This window comes from Poecilia reticulata, linkage group LG13, assembly GCF_000633615.1.
Source record: "Poecilia reticulata strain Guanapo linkage group LG13, Guppy_female_1.0+MT, whole genome shotgun sequence".
Classification (NCBI taxonomy): domain Eukaryota; kingdom Metazoa; phylum Chordata; class Actinopteri; order Cyprinodontiformes; family Poeciliidae; genus Poecilia; species Poecilia reticulata.
This window is the reverse complement of record NC_024343.1, coordinates 8920621-8942099: the sequence shown is the minus strand read 5'-3', so window position 1 is coordinate 8942099 and position 21479 is coordinate 8920621. Positions and strand designations below refer to the sequence as shown.

At 42.4% G+C, this 21479-nt stretch overlaps 1 protein-coding gene across 5 annotated transcripts in view; it reads right to left on the bottom strand.

The window, feature by feature from the left end:
• sorl1 (sortilin-related receptor, L(DLR class) A repeats containing) overlaps positions 1-21479 on the bottom strand; it is a 303395-nt gene that overhangs the window by 35969 nt on the left and 245947 nt on the right. For all 5 annotated transcript variants that reach the window (XM_017308199.1, XM_008425236.2, XM_017308196.1 and 2 more), the window contains 4 exons: positions 14525-14601; positions 14340-14430; positions 10591-10778; positions 9071-9190 (listed from right to left, as the gene is read on the bottom strand). In XM_017308199.1, coding sequence (XP_017163688.1) covers positions 9071-9190; positions 10591-10778; positions 14340-14430; positions 14525-14601 — 476 coding nt within the window. The remainder of the gene's footprint in view (positions 1-9070; positions 9191-10590; positions 10779-14339; positions 14431-14524; positions 14602-21479) is intronic.

Here is a 21479-nt window from a genome sequence, read left to right as displayed (position 1 = left end):
ATATCTTAAGCGCCTGATAAAATCTGTTCCCCCTCTCTAAAATGGAAACACATTAATTTACCTGAAAAGTCTTTTACTGTGTTCATTCCTCTTATTATCAACAATATTTCCTGTGATTTTCATAGCATTTAACTCGAATATCGAATATCCAACTTGAAACTAACTTCACTGCGGTCTTTTACCCTACGTTTGAGAATCATCAAACTGCCTCGAAGCAAATCTTTCAGCTCCGGTGTTGCTTTAGTTATTATCTCCTGCTTCAATTGAAAATCCACTTTAGAAAACTTAAGTGTAGAAATGTAGTCTTTCATGTTGACGTCGAAAGAGAGAAGAAAACAAATATATCCGATATTGTGACTGCACAACTGCAACTGTGATATGCACAATATCACAATAGTTGTACTTGTATTTATTGTGTGGCTAGCTAAATGGCTAGCKCACTGTGTCTTACTCTGAAGTTGTACAGTCACAATATCTGGGAACATGAGCGCCCCCAGCCTCACCTCGATTCTGTTCTCTGCCGTTTATTATCGCTCTTCCGCACACAAAACACGATACACACACAGTTGGTGAYAAAAAACACTGTACATAAGCTAAATTATGAAAAATCTGTCCATATATTAAATGTTTTTTAGCCATTTTATTGCCGGCGTACAGACAGGATGAACATGCTGCCAAAGTGGCAGCCAGTGCAGTTAGCGAAAGGTTGCGTAATCGGTGAGGCTCAGCTCTCTGCTGCCTCACCGGCTTCGCTTCTGAGCATTTGAATGGGAAAATGCGAAAATCCAGCGATTTTTAAGAAAAAACTAATTAGAATTGGTTAAGCTAAGTAAAATAGTACAAACCACAGGGTGAAAATAGCAATATAAATGATTTCATTATTATATATTATTTTTCTCTATTGCTCTGCCTCACTTGCCTCCCCTGACCGCACGTCACTGCCGCAGAGCCACAGCTAACAGCTAGCTCCTCCCTTCAGCGGCTCTAACGGAGCCTGTGTCATTCAGCAGCGCAGCTGTTGCTCCTCCTTGACTTTGGACTGAACCATTGTTCTAATAATGGTGGGGGGGACCTAAAAATTAATTCTTATTTTTTTCTTAGATGAATAGCAAATTAACTTCAGTCTTTGTTTCTATGACCCTTTTATACTGATATTGTTTAAATACAAAGGTTTCTTTCATGATTTCTTTGGGGGGGACAATTCTAGACTTTTCTAAGATTGGGAGGGTCAGGGGGTCCGAACCCCTGGGATTTACGCCTAAGACTAATATAAAAACTTAAAGCGTGTTTTGCCTTTATTATAAGCCTTATTTAAGACTTTTTAATTTTTGCAGCTCCAGGCAGATTTGTTTTTTGTTTTTTTTGGTCCAATATGGCTCTTTCAACATTTTGGGTTACCGACCCTTGGTATAGGAAAATATTCTCGTTTATTTTCTTATACAAATGTGCTATTTAAGTATCTAAACATTCTTATTCATTCTAACGGGCAATGTTTTTTACGTTATTTTGTATTTTATTTTTTTTAAGCTGTAATCTGTGTTGTCGTTAGTGTCAAATAGACCAAGTAACGGGGGACGGTTTGGGCTTTTTACTTCTGAAGTATGAGGAAGCGCGAGAAGCCCCATAACTTAAAAGCAGGGTAGCACTGGTAATTTGTCAGAGTTCGAGTTCATCTAACTGTTCAGGTTCAGAGTTGTTGCTTTTAGAAACATAGGGCCGTGTTCCTTAAGGCCTCCGTGTTATTAGGCCCAAGCAGCAAAGTGCTGCGAAGGCCTATTGCAATTGTACTGTTTATTATTTTTTTGTCTAATTACTTTTGCATGTGCTTTACCAAGGTCGAGAAAGAGTTACATGTTGACAAAGGGGCCCATTGTAAAAGTTACATTTTTGATTCTATTAGACGCTAAGGCCCATTTCTCAGAATGCAGAAACTTATCAGGCCACAGAGACATGGTGTGATTTTAGGGAGTGTCTTCAGTCCATATAATCAGCTAGCCTCCTCCTCAAACGCTGCACAGACTTTTTTAGATACTCTTCTTGAATGTAATGGTAAAAGCGTCTGCTTTCAGTGATGAAAGTGAATAAAATAAGTAAAGTCTGAATAATATTGTTGGCTGATTTTGTGCTCCATGTGTCAGTACACATTTTGATTCATCGATTAGGATTTCCATTCTTAACACATGCTTCTTGTAAAGAGCTCAAATGGGATTGTGTTTACAGCCCCCTCCCATTTTTAATCATTATCTTTTTTGACAAGACCAGTTTCAGTCTTGTTTTAATGTTCATTGTGAATCAGTTTAATTTTATATCTTTAGAAGCTGCTCTTTAAAGTGTCACTTGGTAAACGACTTCTGATGGGAAACATTTCTAAAAGATCAGAGTTCCTCACCAAATGTATAGTCATAGTCATGTGAGGAATATTGAACAGTTTATTTATTTCAGTAGTATAAATTAATTTAATTTGCAATAAAATCAGTTGTTAGGCCTTTATTTCTGTTAATTATAATTTTTTGCTTACAGTTGATAAGATTGGCGTATTACATCACATTAGTATGGCAAACTGATGAATCTCATAAACAGACCTCATCAAAAAGCATATTCTAATTTATTGATTATGACTATTTTTACTTCCTACTGTGAACACAGTATTTTTAACAGTTTTAAGGAAGGCACTCCATTTTGTGCCAACAGTTTGAAAGCAAAGTCTTAACAAAATGTAACGACTGAAAATAATCTCTCAACAGGTAGTTCTCAGAGATGCAGTTCCGGTTATCATGGTGACATGCAGTTGTTCCTGTGTGGTTGGTACTGCTTTTTGCAACCATATAGTGGCTCTGTTGTTCCAGACAGCCCACTTTTCCCAGCTCAGTGTCCCAGTTGTTCCTCAGGTTCACAGCTGTACTGAAACAGAACAGCAATGGCACAAACCCTGAACTGCTGTAGGTTTTAAAGCTGTGCACATGCATGACATGTTTCATCAAAAATAGTTCAATGAGATGTCTTTGATGCATAGATATAGTTTTATTTAAAAATAAACTATTTTCATATAAAACTACTTTATAAAAATATATAATGACTAAATTTTAAATACAACATTAAAATTTAGGTTGCACTTGACGTTCACCTACAGCATAATCACATGATGAAGACTATTATAAACACTACGTCTCTGGTTCTGTATTTCAAAGGGTATGAAACCTGGTCCAGTTGGCAAGGTGGTGGTAGTAAAGCCTGTACAGGGTCGACTGTGTAAAGAAGGAGTAAGGTCAATAATGCTCATAATACTTAATTTTCATGTCTTGCTGCCTTACATATCTTAGCCCTGAATGTCTTTTTTATTCTTACTTAAAGGAGTACCCTCTTCAGGGGAATGACTGACCCTCTTTCTGACCTGTCTGCAGAGACCTACAGCGATTTGGATCCACTGGAGAAGCTGCTGATGACATCCATGGGGATGAGTGTGAAAAAGGACTTGTGCAAAAAATGAAGTGTACTGTCCTATCAGCAACCCAAACTCTTAACCCGATGTATAGAGTTACATCACCATGCTCCACCTTCTCCTTCTCTTCCACTTTGTACTCATCATCTGTCACTAACAGGGTGTGTCTGGGTTTGTACTGAAGAGGAACAGTTTCATTCGCAGAGTTTGCAGTTATCCTTTGATATGGCTCACAGAATTGAAACATCAACACGAGACCAGAGCTGTGTTCATGAGTGGCACATGCTGCAACAATCAAGAATAACCTCTTCAAGATTTAGGAAAATGTGAATGTGAGAGGTCACAGTACTGCTGAATCTCTTGCGGAGCAAATAATAAGGGGCGGAGCAAATAATCAGGGGTGCCAAGAAACTGCCGAAATACGGAGAGGTTCTGATATGGAGTTTCAGACAGCAAAAAAATACATCCACTGCTATAATATGAATTATTTATCTTGTGGGCTAGTAATTCACCCCATGACCCCATGGTTAGGTGCCTCTTCTGATGGCTTTGTATACGACCCCAGGGAACCACCATCATTTGGCTTGGCTGAAATAAAATGTCCAAAGGTAAAAAATTATGTTGACTGCAAGTACTTGCAGATGTCAGATGGGATTTTAATAACCTAAAGTTAACTACACACTTGTTCACTTCATTTAGCCCATGGCCTGACGAGAGGTTTGTTTTGATAACTGATTAGCAGGAAAGCCATTGTAAAAAGTTTATTAATGGTGCCAACAATAGCCAAAGGGATAACTGAATCAAAGAGCTTGTTTTCTTTAACTCTTCAGATTACCCGCTCAGTGTCCACTCGCAGACGTGCAATTTTCTGTATCTAGAGGACATTTTGAGCTGACATCTGCCCTTTTTTGCTGAGAAAAGGTGGACAGTACACCCTGCACTTCACACACTCAGAAATGACGAATCCTTTATCTATCATTATGGCCATGTCCTCAGTAAGAAGATTAGCCAACCCTGACCTCATAAAGAGCTCTTTGTCACTTACTGACCCCTCATAGAGTAAAGAAAGGTTACTGCACCATATGGAGCCATTCCAATCAGACCTTTCATTGTGCAGTGAGATTTGTATTTGGAGAACATCTCACTTTGGAGGAGAGGAGAAGCAGGAGTTTGGCATCTGAACTCAGTACAATCTATTACTTGAATGCCAAGAAAATATTTTAAGTAATCAGGGAGCTGAGTTTGGATGTCCTCTGTATCAATTCAGATACACAGAGAACCCAAAAGAGGGCCCATGAACAAATAATGCGGCTTACAGTACAAGGGTGAATATTAAACTGGTTTGCTTTCTTTCCTTAAGACCTGCAGCCAGGTACATCTGGATTAGGAACAGCTCATCAATGGGTTGCAAGGAATGCTTCTGACAAAAGAATAAGCAAAAGCAGACATGCATTTAAAGCAGTGGTCCACAAACTACAGCCCGCGGGCCGGATCCGGCCCGCCTCCACATTTGGTCCGGCCCCCTGAACAATACCAGAGAGCTTTTAGTTTTTTTTCCATATACCGTATTTTCCGGTCTATAAGCCGCTACTTTTTTCCTAAGCTTTGAACCATGCGGCTTATAGTCCGGTGCAGCTTATATGTGGATTTTTCTTCAACCACCAGGGGGTTCTTTAGCAGGAAGTGAATCATTGGAAGTCAAAACTGGAAATAAGAGAAGAAAGCACCCATTAAAACGGAATTAGGTTTTAATAGGGAATTGAAGTTTGAATATGTTGTTGATCAGTTAAATAGTATTGAGGGGAAAAAGAAGATTTTTCATTTTTTTAAATAATATTGGGATCATTATGAGAATTTGAGGTATAGATATTAGGATTCAATAGATGACATTAGTACAACAATAATGGATGCAAGCTGCCGTTGAAATCTGAAGAAGAAGAAGAAAGTGCCCATTTTCATTTAGCACATGCTAGTAGCAGACACGAAGGATCAGCACTTTTACCGTTCGGAAACTCGTAAACATCCATCCATTTTCTTGACACCCTTGTCCCTTAGTGGGGTTGGGAGGGGTGCTGGTGCCTATCTCCAGCTAACGTTTCGTGCAAGAGGCGGGGGTCACCCTGGACAGGTCACCAGTCTGTCACAGGGTAACACAGAGACACACAACCATGCACATACACTCACACCTAGGGGCAATTTTAGACAGACCAATTAACCTGACAGTCATGTTTGTGGACTGTGGGAGGAAACCGGAGTACCTGGAGAAAACCCACGCATGCACAGGGAGAACATGCAAAATCCATGCAGAAAGACCGGGGCTGGGAATCGAACCCAGAACCTTCTTGCTGCAAGGCAACAGCTCTACCAACTGCGCCACAGTGCAGCCCCTACYGTAATCAGTTCAGTTATATCTAAACTTGGCAACTTTTTCTTTTTCAACCGTAATAAATGTGATATTCAATTGACCTGTTATGACTAAAATTTTGGGTGTCCGCCCCCCTTTGCTGTTGCTGCATCGCTGTGGAAAACCTGGAGCGGCAGAGATATCTGAGGCTTATAGTTCGAAAAATACGGTATTTATTTCATAAATAGTGTTATTTCCTGAATTTTTTCTGTGAAGAACCCAGTAAGGGTTATTTGATTGTACTTTCTGGAAAACAATAAATTTTTACATTTAGGCACTCCTGCAATCATCACACTTTTTCTGTTTCAAACTGACTCCAGCCCCCCACCAGAGAAGGGAAAAGTTATGTGGCCCTCACAGGAAAAAGTTTGGGGACCACTGATTTAAAGTATACAAAGGTCCATATATACTAAAACACAAGAAAAGTAAACTGTAGAAAAAGAGAAAACATGTGGACACATAGCCAAGAACAKAATAATTAGCTTACCACTATTTTTCCTACTCATTTTCACTTATTTAACTCTAACCCTTATTTCAGTTTAATGAAATACCGACTCGGTAATTCTCAGAAATTTGTGACGGAAAATAATATACAAGCAGCACTTTCTGAAGATAACATATTCTTGTATAATCTGTAGTAAAAAGTTCCATCCATCCATCTCCATCATCGGACCCTGCAAACGTTTGGTAGATTGGATTTTCAGTTCTTCAATCTGGTTTGTTAGGGCTTTTAGTTCTTCTTTTAATTTCTCGCTTTCATTTATGGCCATGTCCAGGCCAGCTGGTTCAGGGACAGAGCAATAATCGTGATCTACAGAAGTGCATTGTTCAGGCGGATCAGTTGCTCGGCTGTCTGGCTCTGGTCTGCTAACTCGTTCCCATACACTGGCTCTTTCTGGTTGCAATGGTCCCATTTAAAATATGGTATTAGTCTCCCATGTGGTCTGTCCCCACTCCTTGCTGTTTGCTGCAGCGTTGTGTACTTGGCCTCTGGCAGTCAGTCAGGCTTAAAAAGAGCTACATTTTCAGAATGGCCAAGCAAAAACCTAGATCTAAAATTCAACATAAAATCAGAAGGATCACCAAATTAGGGCTGTGTATGAAAGACCTCATCACAAACAAATATATTTGAGAACATTTGCATGGCAGAACCAAGAAAACTCTCGATCTTGAATTAAATGTTTCAGAAAAGTTTTAGTTTAAAGGTGAGCACATTTCTGCTATAGCTCCATTGCACATTCTTTGTCTTCCTAGCAGATTTGTTTCTTTTTAGAATGGTCTAAAAAAWWTTTTTAAAGAATTTTTACTCTTTTTTACATAATTTGTTACTCATTTTTAGAGGAGCTGTGTTGATACTTGTGAACCATTGCACATAAGACAAAAAAAGTAAAAAAAATAAAATAAAAAAATAAAAAAAATAAAAGCAATCAGGAAAGACATGTCTGTAATGGTCCGTCCTGGTTGAATCAATTAGAGGAAACAGTTATAGAATCAATAATTATTTATGGAAAACATTCAGAAATCAAATTACAAAAAGAATTATTGCTTCATCTGCTCTGGCTTTCTCAAAAGCTTGAGTTGTCTGAGGCACATACTTTACAAATGAAAAAATTCTTCATCAAATGAAAGAACTCTTCATGTTGTTATGCAACATTCTTGTATAGCAGTTTAAAGATCAGCCTTTGCTTTAATTTGCACCATGAATGTCTAGTTTGATTCAGATGATTTGTTGCTTATGTGGCTGGGTCCATTTCTTTCCTAAAGTAAAACTTTAACCCTCTGCCAAGGGGATAAATGCATCATCCAAGAAGACCACTTCTTCATCAGCAACCCTATGTCACAAGCATCAGCTAGTATGGCTGGACAATAAATCAATAACAACCATGACAATATCGCAATAGACACGTGATCAGTTTCAATAGATAATCCGTTTCATGGAATATTTACTGTACTCCAATCCAGAACTGCACAGAATTCTGGAAGACAGGGGAAGGCAGAGGAAAGACTTTAGCTGCTCAACCTCTCACAGTGAGCTAAGCTAGGTTAGTGGCATCAACTCACTCAGTCTGTGGTTACCTAGAAACGACCTGTTGAGTAACTTGAGCAGCAGCAGTTTAAAGTTTAGCCACTTTGCCTAATAACTGCTTAAAAATAAAAAAAACAGCATTGAGTGAAAACTGGCTAAAACAGAAAAGATCATGACACAAGTTTGGCAGAATTTCAGATATTTAAAACAAACAACTAATCAATCATTTTAATAATTTTAATAATTATTGATTAGTTTTTAGTTTTAAATATCTGAATAATTATAATAATTATTGATTAGTTTTTTGTTTTAAATATCTGAAATGAATGAGATTTTCTGCCACATCGTCCAGCTCTACTAACATTTCTTGCATTCTCTTTGTTGATCTACCATCTTGTAGAAGTTTTCCAACCTTTTCTATTGTTTCAGCTGACAGCTCTCTAGTTGGAACTATATTTACTGTCAATTAATCAATTACATCAGCTCACTAAGTCCTATAAACACCTTCTTTGCAGAACCTTGATGTGCAGGTATTTATTTTAGAACAAAGATTACAGATTTTTCTCTATTTAGTCTCTAAAAAACCTCAGTACCATTTCACTCTAGCTGGTAAATGAATAAAGGTAAAATAAAAGGATAAAAGAACACTAGATTTTCACCAGGATTGTTAGCCAAGTTGTGCAGTTTCTTTTTAACATCTCCATTTTTAGAATGACTATTTTAGAAATGCAACTTAAATATAGTTTAAATTAATTCTTCACTCTGACTCTCCTTGCCACACCTCAACCACCACCTTGCAGTCACTACGTGATAGTGATTCCATTTGTTTCTGAATTAAGGGGACTCAACACCAAATAAACAAAATATGTGCCTAATTTTCTTTTGGTTGAGCCTCCCATTATCTAACATGTCACAGACTTTTCAGCAAGAACAAATTTAATCATACAGCAAGTGTGAAAACTGGGTATCGACTAAAATATGTCCCTTTACTCCAAACTTCAGGGAGTCAACACATCTGGATATGTTTTCTGACTTGACTGTTGATAGCTTTTATCAGTAGGCCTTAATATTATGGATTACCCATAATTCAAAATGTAACATAAACTGAAAGAAAAACAAGGGGTTCAGCAAGCCTGAATATTTCTTTTATCAAGTAATATCAGAGGAGGAATTTTACAAAGAGTTTCCAGGACCGACTCACCAGGAAGAGATACTGCTCATCGCTGTCAACAGTCACTGAGAGGCTGAGGGATGTGCTTTGGACCTGATGAGGACTGCGGTACAGGTCCAGGAAAGAGGTGGCATAAAACACACCATAAACCTGCAAACACATGCACACTCAAAAAAATAAGACATAGTTGTCCCTTCATGTTACTAAGGTGACCTAATAGTATTGGTTTGGATCAAGAACGTTTCCAACTACTTTAGTTTAAGAGTACCGTATTTTCCGCACAATAAGGAGCACCGAATTATAAGGCACACTCTCAATTATGGTGTCCATTTCTGTATTTAACCCATACATAAGGCGCACCAGATTATAAGACGCATGCTAAAACATAAAGTCAACAAAAAAAAAGGTAACGGAAACAAAACAGTAAGTTTAGTTGAACTTTATTCGACGATGTAACAATACACACGCTATTTTTTATTCTTCTTCCACAAATCCATTGAAGTCCTCTACTTCTGTATCTGAATTGAACAGCTGGGCAATTTCACCATCAAACATGCCAGGTTCCCTCTCATCATTGTCGGAGTCAGTCTCGTTGCCAGGGTGTTCAGCAATGATGCCGGCTTTCGCGAAAGCTCGGACAACAGTTAAGGCAGATACATTAGCTCAGGCATCCACAATCCATTCACACATGGTAGCGTAACTCGCCCGGCGGTGCCTCCCCGTCTTAGTAAACGTGTCTGTCATCCATCGCTCCCACGCCGCTCCCAACTTCTTTTTGAACGCCCTGTTTACACCAATGTCCAGCGGTTGGAGTTCTTTTGTTAATCCTCCCAGAATGACGGCAAACTCCGAATTAGTTTGCTTCACTTCCTTTTTCACAGTATCAGTGAGATGGGCGCGCATGGAGTGGCAGGGATGGTGATGTGTGGAAAAACCTATCTGGTTTATTGCTGCTGGCGTACGTACTTTATGTATTACGTAATGTCCTCTGATTGGTTTTTCGCTGCCAGCGTACGTACCGTACCTTCTGTCCTTCTGTCAGGGACAGATTTTGGAATTCAGTGCACAAATAAGGCGCACCGGATTATATGGCGCACTGCTGATTTTTGAGAAAATGTAATGCTTTTAGGTGTGTCTTATAGTTCGGAGAATACGGTATGTTTTTAAAATGAAATTGTAATAAACCAATTATTCTCTTTAGGATAGTGATTCAACGTGGGAAAGAAATGCACACTTGTCAGTTTTTTTCTTCTTCATACCTGCGTGACCTGAGCATTGAATTACAGACTGTGGCTTCAGGCTTGGGATGTGGTAATTAACACTTTGGATTTACTACAGTTGGTTTGGTTAAAGAAGGACAGGGAGAAAGAGAGAAAAAGAAAGATTGATTGAGAGAGTCCGATATATATATATATATATATATATATATAGCGAGATAGAAATAGAGACACAGAGAAAAATAGAGAGATAGAGACAGGTAGTAGTCAGAGAAATAGACAAGTGAGAGACATAGAAAAAGAGACAGACAGACAGACAGACACACAGTGTACCAGTGGAGCGGAGTCAATGCTGATGCTGCACTCCACCGCTGTCTGGTTAAGAGCCTTGGCTTTGAGGAGAGGGCGCTCTGGCTGGGTACCACGGGTCTGGTAGTGTGACAAAGCGGTTGGGCTGTCTCCTATACTGGTGTGAGCCCACACAGCCACCTCATACACCGTCCCCGCTGTCAGGTTTGTGGCTGCCAACACAGCAGACTGTTTCAGACGTACTGTACTGGCAACATTTATTGACACTCCTAGTAAAGCTGTGGGAAATGTATCTGTTATTGGAGCAGCATCACATCACACTATAAGCTGGAGTGGAATCACAACAGCTGTGTAAGAAATGTAAGAAATAAGACAGCTCTTTTTCTGTAAYTTCACAAGGTTGGATAATATAGACAGAGACATCTTTGACAAAATGGTTTATCCATTTTGCTAAGGGGACTGACACAGCCATGGAAGACAGTTGATTTTTGTCAGGAGAACTTCTCTAATTTTGTCACATTTTTAACGAAGTCCAGAGGAGAAACCAGCCCAGAGAATCATGGATACTCCACTGTACTTAACAGTAGGCAGTGTTTTTCTATTTGCTCTTTGTTTCATATCAAATCCACCTTACGTGTTTTCTGCAATAAAGTCTCACTTGATACAAAACTCAGCTCCCGATGAAGTCCCTGTCAAGTTCAGCAAAGTCCACCTGCTTATGTTTGTGGTGTTGTTATTAGGCCAAATCCTGGGATGCTAACCACTGGTTGGTTAGCATCCCAGTGGTTGCTAACTTTAAAGTTAGCAACCACTGGGATGGTGTCCTGATGACCGCAGGACGCCACTCTTTGCTGCATTTCAAAAACAGTTTGATTTGGAAACTTTTTCCTTTACATACAGGTCACTTTACCTAATAGGGAGATAAATGTGGGTCCAACCTGAAGTTGTCATGATCCTAAACATGATACTGATATATAGAAAAATACTTGATACTAATTTTGATATTATGGCAACATTTTTAAAAACCATTTTTTAAAACCCTTGTTATAAAACCACCCTCGGCGGCAACCCTCGAACCCATTGGTGGACACCTTCGGTGAGGGATGCTGTCAAGCTGAAGAAGGAGTCCTATTGGGCCTTTTTGGCCTGTGGGACTCCAGAAGCAGCTGATGGGTACCGGCGGGCGAAACGGCATGCGGCTCGGGTTGTCGCTGAGGCAAAAACTCGGGCGTGGGAGGAGTTTGGAGAGGCCATGGAGACAGACTTCCGTACGGCTTCGAGGCGATTCTGGTCCACCATCCGGCGTCTCAGGAGGGGGAAGCAGTGCAGCACCAACACTGTTTATAGTGCGGATGGTGCGCTACTGACCTCAACTCGGGACGTTGTGGGCCGGTGGGCAGAATACTTCGAAGACCCCCTCAATCCCACCAACATGCCTTCTGTTGAGGAAGCTGAGCATGGGGACTCTGGGTTGGGCTCTCCAATCTCTGGGGACRAGGTCGCCGAGGTGGTCAAAAAGCTCCTCGGTGGCAGGGCCCCGGGGGTGGATGAGATCCGCCCGGAGTTCCTTAAGGCTCTGGATGTTGCAGGGTTGTGTTGGCTTACACGACTCTGCAATATCGCATGGACATCGGGGGCAGTTCCCCTGGATTGGCAGACTGGGGTGGTGGTCCCCCTGTTTAAAAAGGGGGACCGGAGGGTGTGCTCCAATTACAGGGGGGTCACACTCTTAAGCCTCCCTGGTAAGGTCTATTCAGGGGTCCTGGAGAGGAGGGTCCGTCGGATAGTTGAACCTCGGATTCAGGAATAGCAGTGTGGTTGTCGTCCTGGTCGTGGAACACTGGACCAGCTCTACACCCTCAGCAGGGTCCTGGAGGGTGCATGGGAGGGAGTTCGCCCAACCAGTCTACATGTGTTTTGTGGACTTGGAGAAGGCGTTCGACCATGTCCCTCGGGAGGCCCTGTGGGGGGTACTCCGGGAGTATGGGGTACCGGGCCCTTTGATACGGGCTGTCAGGTCCCTGTATGACCGGTGTCAGCGTCTGGTCTGCATTGCCGGCAGTAAGTCGGGCTCATTTCCGGTGGGAGTTGGACTCCGCCAAGGCTGCCCTTTTGTCACCGATTCTGTTAATTACTTTTATGGACAGAATTTCTAGGCGCAGCCGAGGTGTTGAGGGGATCCGTTTTGGTGGCCTTAGGATCGCATCTCTGCTTTTTGCGGATGATGTGGTCCTGTTGGCTTCATCAGATCATGATCTGCAGCTCTCACTGGAGCGGTTCGCAGCCGAGTGTGAAGCGGCCGGGATGAGGCTCAGTGCCTCCAAATCCGAGGCCACGGTCTTGAGCCGGAAAAGGGTAGAGTGCCTTCTCCGGGTCAGGGGGGTCGTCCTGCCTCAAGTGGAGGAGTTTAAGTATCTGGGGATCTTGTTCACGAATGAGGGAAGAAGGGAGCGGGAGATCGACAGGCGGATTGGGGCAGCGTCTACTGTGAAGCGGGCGCTGTACCGGTCCGTCGTGGTGAAGAGAGAGCTGAGCCAAAAAGCGAAGCTCTCGATTTACCGGTCGATCTACGTTCCCACCCTCATCTATGGTCATGAGCTTTGGGTCATGACCGAAAGAACGAGATCACGGGTACAAGCGGCCGAAATGGGTTTCCTCCGCAGGGTGGCTGGGCTCTCCCTTAGAGAKAGGGTGAGAAGCTCGGTCATCCGGGAGGGACTCAGAGTAGAGCCGCTGCTCCTCCACGTCGAGAGGAGCCAGTTGAGGTGGCTCGGGCATCTGCTAAGGATGCCTCCTGGACGCCTCCCTGGTGAGGTGTTCCGGGCACGTCCCACCGGGAGGAGGCCTCGGGAAGACCCAGGACACGCTGGAGGGATTACGTCTCTCGGCTGGCCTGGGAACGCCTTGGGATTCCCCCGGAGGAGCTGGAAGAAGTGGCTGGGGAGAGGGAAGTCTGGGCCTCCCTTCTGAAGCTGCTGCCCCCGCGACCCGACCCCAGATAAGTGAAAGAAAATGGATGGATGGGATGGATGGGTTATAAAAAACTCTACTTTAACTACTACATTATAGTAGTTAAAAGCAAACAATATTAATTATGATATGACAATAATTTAAGGAGCTTTAATTACCTTTTTTAGTTGCTCTGAAACATGAGTGTAGCATTATTATTGTAGTGTTAGCATAGCTAGTGTACTGCATCTTTTGACCTTCCATTTTTTTCCTGTCCATCTATCTCACAGAGAAAGTATCTCCGAACAACGTTGTTTAGCTGTAAAGAGCTATCTCTTTAGCATAGATCACTCTGTGCCATTAGTGGGCAGTAACATAGCTTCAATTTTAACTGTTAGTTTCAGTAGAGCATTCTTAAATATACATTTGAAAATATTCTTGAATACAATCATTGCATGGTGATTAGCTGTACAGATGGCCTACTCACTTTAACTAAAATAGCTAATGTTATAATGCATATGTGTTATAATGATAGCACTATTGACAATGTGCAACAGAAGTATCTACTTCTGCTCCTCTAGTAGTAGCACTACAATAGCAAAGTACAGTTACAAAAATTAATACTTAAAATCCATCCATCCATCTACTTAAAATCAATTATTGTATTCACTGATAAATTTATACAATGTATTTATTAAATAAATTTATTGGCAAATACAGTGATTTATTTTAAGCATAAGTTGAATTTATCTGAAGGCTGTTTTGTACCGGACATGCTAATTTCCCTTACAACAAAAAAGAAAGACAGCACAGAGGAAGATTACCTTTAAACTCTCCCTGGGTGATGTTGTACGTGTGGCTCTCTTTCACATGAGAGTCAAACTGCCAGTACACAATTACAAAGTAATATTTGGTCTGAAAAAGAAGAACACACAAGGTCCATGAAACACTGTACCCAGAACCCAGTTCACTTGTTCAAAACATGAAGGTGATAAAGAGAAGCGCTTACTTCAGTCTGGGAGCTGAGGCTGAATGACATGGAGTCAGAGGAGATGTTGGTAGCTTTCACTACAGGAGGAGGCAGAGCTGCAGTAGACAAAGCATGCATCAGACACGCTCCACTATAAGTCAGATTCTGCTGAGGTGTGAGTTAGCATTGGCTCGTGGTCTACACACAGACCTGAGAAGGATTGTATGGAGTCATAAATGGGACAAGGAGGCAGATTTTATTGGAGCTAAAGACACCACAATCAGAATATTATATCATGGTACTGTACTTCTGTTGTTCTTTATTTAACTATGATAATGAAGGACAACAATAATATTATCAAGTAGCTTTGAATGAACACAGCTATAGATACAAGGCTGTGACAAAGTATTTGCTCCCACAGAGATTGCTTGTTATTTTATTGGCATCTGACGAATAAATCCTAATTAAATGCAAAAAGCACTTTTTGAATGATTATTTAAATGAATGAAAATTAACCTGATCTTATGTAAAAACATATTTACACCCATCGTTAAATCAAGAATTAACTGGTAGTAACCACATTGTTTCGCTCAGTTTTTTATTACTAAAAGATCCACAAACACACTAATAGCAAAGGTAATTTTTGCTTATAGCTTTTGCTTTGTGGGCTGCCACCTTATTGTGGTGGAGGGGTTCGAACAGTGATCCTACAAGCTATGCTGTGTGCGGTTTTAAGCCCCTGGTAGGGTCACCCAAGGCAGACAGGTCCTAGGTGAGAAACCAGACAAAAAGCAACCTGAAGACCCCTTATGACGAGCAATTAAAATGACTATTTAGTGTTCCCTTGCCGGGACGTGGGTTATTGGGGTCCCACCCTGGAGCCAGGCTTGGAAGTGGGGCACGCTGGAAAGCGCCTGGTGGCCGGCCTTTTACCACCGGAGCCCAGCCAGGCTCAGCCCAAAGGGGAGACATGGGTCCCCCTTCCCATGGGCTCATCATCTGTGGGAGGGGCCAAAGGGGTTAGGTGCAATGTGGGGGTCGGGTGCAATGTGGGATGGGTGTTGGCCGGGGGAGGGGGCCCTGGCAATCCGATCCTCAGTTGCAAAAGCTGGCTCTTGGGATGTGGAATGTCACCTCTCTAGTGAGGAAGGAGCCTGAGTTAGAGAGTGAGGTTGAGAGGTTCCGGCTAGAAATAGTCGGCCTCACCTCAACTCATGGCTCTGGAACCAGCCTCCTTGAGAGGGGCCAGGCAGGAGTGGGCAATCTGAGGTTAACCTAAGGTTCCAGGAGTGCTGCAACCAAGGTTTAGCAAACAAATTACTGCTACAACAGAATACTGATCAGCTATGGAAAAGAAGATGGAGTCAACCGAGGTAGAGGCATTACAGTTGGAAATAATAGGACTTTTGTGCAGTGCCTGCAGAAAGCCTAAAAGAACTGTGTGATTTTCTCACCATTGCCGGGTCAAAATTTGAACATGTGACAACAAAGAACAGAACATCGCTCATCTTAATGATTAATAATCATCTACAGAGTGAAGAGTTCTAGATGTTGGAGGATTTGAGAATGTCAGAGCATCTCTGCTTTAAAGACAAAATAACTGAGCTCCAAGCTGAGGCTACAGATAGCCCAGTAAAGGAACTTAAAGTAGCACGACATGAACAGCAGAATGAATATGATGAGATACTGGGCAGTACTTCAACAGAAACCAGACCTTCTCGGTCTCATGTACCATCCCAAATAAAACATACTCACGAGGAGGATGTACATAAAGTTCAGACTGCCATGTCCAGCCCTGGAATTCCAGCTTCAGCTCTATGTCAGGCCCCTGCTGTATGGCACAAAGAATTCAAAATATCTAGACAAATTGGAGATCCAAGACAAAAAGATCACCTCACGTTTTCCAGTCTCGCATGACAAATTGAGCATGGTCTCCTCAAAGGCTTTCCAGAGACTGAGATTGTTGATGCTGTCATAAGGGCCATTGTCCCAGGGATGCAGTTGCGGATCTACCTAGAGGGAAAAAATGACCTTACACTCCCCACCCTGAGAAGAATACTGCGCTGCCATTATCAGGAAAAAAGTGCAACAGAATTATATAAACAGCTGTCATCAGAAGCACAGACTCCTCAAAGTTTTCTCATCTGCACTCTAGACCTACGACAGAAGATTCTGTTTGCATCACAAGAGTCAGAGTCAGGCTTACGTTATGATCCAGTGCTGGTGCAGAACATGTTTCTCCATACAGTTATGACCGGTTTTGCTGAATGATAACATAAAACATGACCTTCAGCCATCTCTAGAGCAAGCTGGTGTTTCTGATTAACTTTTATTTGAAAAACTAAATATGGCATGTGCCTATGAAAGTGAGAGGCAGGACAAGAAAAAAATGCACGCATCACAGCAATCGGTGACTGTCTACTCTGCTCAGTCTGACCACACCACCACTGAGAAGAAGGACAAAATAAGCCCGTCGAGTCACCGTAAGAGTCAAACAGATATTCTTTCAGAACTGCAAGAGATGAAAGCAAACATGACCCTGCTTAAATATCTGAAAGCTGAAGTGTCTTCTATTAAGAGTCTATGCAGCAGCCCTCTGATCTGCAGAGGCAGCACCCAAACCCAGTATCAGGACCAGATTGCACACCAGCTCAATCAGTGCCAGGTTACCACAACCCTTCACTAACACACAAGCCTGCAGTACATCATGGTTACCATCAAGCTCCTCCAGTGCAATGCAGCTACTTACAACCCCCTTCAACACATCACAACTATTTACCACCGCCCTGAGGACAACTTGATCATCTTCCACCCAACCAGAGGTATGGAAATCAACGCCCCCGCTCCACAACTTCACCACAGCCCAGGAGGATGTGCTACGCCTGCCAGCAGGAAAATTTGGAGGACATTTCTGAGATCATTGAAAACAGTGAAACTTTGAATCTCATTGCAGCCAATGGCCAAGACATGCCGTATTTGGGATGGATAGAAGTCACATTCAAACTGGCTGCAGATGGAGTCCCAACAACATAAGTTGTTGTTCCCACACTAGTAATTAAAGGCAGTAGTCTTGCTCGCCCTATTATTGGTTCAAATGTCATTGCTCTGATAGTGGATACTGAACTGCAGCAAAGCAAAGACACCAATAAACAGCAGTTAATCAAAGCTGTCCAAGCAGCTTTTTCTGACTTTGAAATGGATGACGCTGAAGTGTTTGTGGCTAGAGTTGCTGCTGAACAGCAATTCCTGGAGTATAATGTCAAAACCACCAGAGGACAAGTACATGTCCCAAAACAAACATTAGTAAAGGTAGAGTGCCGTGTTATGACACCCCCTTTACAGGAGGAGACAACTCTGATCTTTGAACCTAGTGTCAACCCACAGTGGTCRGAAGGTCTAGAGTTCACTGACACCCTCATAAAACTGAAGAAAGGTACAAAATCATTCATGATTGTGGATGTGCAAAACCCAACAGACCATGACATAGTACTCTCTGGGAGGACTGTTATTGGGACAGCACAGCCACTCCAAGCAGTTTACCCGACGACAATCTTTGAACAGTCCTGCTTCATGTCCCCATTAACAGTAGCTAATGTAGAGGTGAGGTAACAACAAACCTCTGATTGTGACTGGGAACCCCCAGTTGATTTGGACCATCTCAGTCCCCCTGAAAGAGATCTGGTTAAACAGATGTTAAGAGAGAAGTCAGGCTCCTTTTCTTGTTCCAATGATGATATTGGATGCATCGAGAACCTGCGATTGTCCATCTCACTGAAAGACACAGAACCTGCGCCTAAAACTTACCTTTCAGTTCCAAAACCATTATACCAAGAAATGAAGAGCTATTTACATGATCTGATCACACAAGGTTGGGGGCGCAAATCGAACTCCCCCTATCCTTCCCCAGTGGTGTGTGTTTGAAAAAAAGATGAAAGTTTACGTCTTTGTATCGATTACCGTGAGTTGAACCATAAGATTGTACCAGACCGTCAGCCCATTCCCAAGGTACAGGACATTATGGATGGCCTTGGAGGCAACTCATGGTTTTCGCTGTTAGACCAAGGTAAAGCTTACCATCAGGGGTTTATGGCAAAATACAGTCAGCCCCTCACTGCCTTTGTGACCCCCTGGGGTTTATATGAATGGATTTGCATACCATTTGGGTTAATGAACGCACCAGCTGCTTTCCAGCGGTGCATGGAAGAATGTCTCGAGGGGCTCAGGGATGAAATTTGCATTCCATACCTTGATGACATTCTTGTCTTTAGTAAGTGATTCGAAAGCYACGTTGAACATGTCAGAACTGTGCTTAKACGATTGAGAGTGCATGGCATAAAGTTGAAGCCAGCCAAATGTGAAATGTTTYGGCATGAGGTTCGCTATCTCGGGCAGGTCATTTCATCAGAGGGCAAAATCGACCCTGCTGATACCATTGCTCTCAGGGCCCTGAAAGACAAGCGACCAGCCACTGTGGGAGAACTAAGAGCCATTATGGGCCTCCTGAGTTATTATTGTCAGTATATTCGAGACTTTTCTCAAATTGCTGCCCCTCTTTATGATCTCATGAGAGCTCCTGCAGATTCAAAACAAAGTGACAAACATGTTACAAGACAGAGACAGAATAAAAGAAAAACTGGGACCTCCTCCAACTTTTCCATTGTGTGGACAGAAAAACATCAGTACTTGCTTGAGGAACTGTTAGACCACCTGGTGGAACCACCAATCCTCGCCTTTCCTGATTTTAGTAAACCCTTTGTACTATACACAGACGCTTCAAATCTGGGTCTGGGGGCAGTTTTGTATCAGGAACAGGAAGGAAAAATGCGTGTAATAGCAAATGCCTTGCGAACACTCACCAAATCTGAAAAAACTACCATTTCCACTCTGGAAAATTTGAATTTCTTCCCTTAAAATGGGCTGTCTGTGAAAAATTTAGAGACTATTTGATTGTCTCGTCATGCACTGTCTATACAGACAACAATCCGCTAACTTATGTCTTGTCTACAGCTAAGCTGAATGCAACCGGGTGTCGGTGGGTTGCTGAATTAGTGGATTTTCACCTTACCATCCGATACCAACCAGGGAAAGAAAACATCGATGCCGACTGTCTGTCAAGGCTGCCAGTGGATATTAACACCATGATGGAACACTGTACTGAGGAAATGTCATCCCGTTCAGTTCAAGCAGTTGTACAGTCAGTTGAGGACCCAAGTTCCCATGCAGTGTGATCCATGGCACTCTCTGCTCAGTGCAAAGAAATCAGCACTTCACACCAATCGCCTCTTTCGCTGGAAGAGGTTTGTCGAGCCCAGAGGGAAGATAAAAATATTGCCCCAGTGATTGAATATCGTCAGTTAAATAAGAAAGCTGACAGAAAAAAGCTAAAATCATTCAGCACAGAGAGTAAAAGACTACTATATGAATGGGAAAAACTAACTTTGGATGATGACGGCATCCTGCGTCGAAAGACAGCCAGACGGACACAACTTGTTTTGCCTGAAAAGTACAAAGCAATCGTTATGAAGGAACTACATGATGACATGGGACATCAAGGGGTTGATCGAACCACTTCATTGGTGAGAGATAGTTTCTTCTGGCCATACATGCAACATGACATTCAGCACTATGTGGCTCAAAGCTGCACATGTATAAAACAAAAGAAACCAAGCCGAGAGACTAGGGCACCTCTAACTAATATTGTTACTACTCAGCCTTTTGAGTTGGTTTCTCTCGATTTCCTGCATGTTGACAAGTCAGCTGGCGGATATGAGTACATACTGGTCATAATTGATCATTTTTCAAGATTTGCCCACAACATCTAAGTCAGCAAAGACTGTGGCTGATAAACTTTTTAATGAATATGTATTCAAATTTGGATTCCCCCTTCGTATTCATCACAATCAAGGTGGTGAATTCAAAAACCAACTCATGTCACAACTAAAAAAAACCTCTGGAGCTTTGGGCTCACGGACAACACCATACCATCCTGAAGGCAACGGCCAAGTTGAACGTTTCAACCGTACACTCCTACAAATGCTGACGACCCTTTCAGAGAAAGAGAAGTCCAACTGGAAAGAGTCACTGAACAGATTGGTTTTTGCATACAATTACACAAAATGTGAAGTCACTGACTTTTCTCCCTTCTTTCTTCTGTTTGGAAGGACTCCAAGACTGCCGATTGATGTAGTCTTCCAATTGACACCAGAAACAGGTACACCTGATCACAGAGAGTACATGCGAAAATGGCGAGAAGGGATACAACAAGCTAATGACATATCAAGGAACAATGCAAGAAAATCAGCTGAAAGAGGCAAAAGGAACCATGATCGCAAAGTAAAGAGCTCAGAACTGGAACCTGGAGACCGTGTCCTGGTTAGAAACCTGACCCCAAGAGGCGGGACTGGTAAACTTCACAGCCATTTGGGAGGACATCATCCACAAGGCTGTGGGCAGAGTAAATAAGGATGCTCCTGTATATGAGGTGGTACCTGAACAAGGAAAGGGGAGCAATAGTAGGATACTGTGACCACCTACCTCTGGAAGTTCCCTTAAAAGTTACCAGATCTCGGAAAAAAGGTTCAAGACAGACAAGTGACAGTGAACATAACGGTCAACAGAAAGACGGCAGTGATGAGGACTCAGAGGATGAATGGTTTTACTACCCATGCCCTGAGCCACACCAACGTACAGGTCCCACTGCTGAGGAGCACACTGATGTGTCGACAGGTCCTGAACCCACAGCAGCAAGGAGAGGAACAAGGCCAGGAGAGGAACAAGAGATGGGGTTAAACCTGGAGGAAGATCAAGTGATGCCTGACCTGCTAGTGGAAGATGGAGTGCCTGAACAACCAGAAAATTGTGGAGACAGCCCACTACTACCATCCATGTCACCTCCTTCATGTGAGAACCACAGTGGAGATGAGCGTATACAAGATAGGCCTAGAAGAGAATGGCGACCAACACAGCGATTCACCTATGATGAACTTGGTTATCC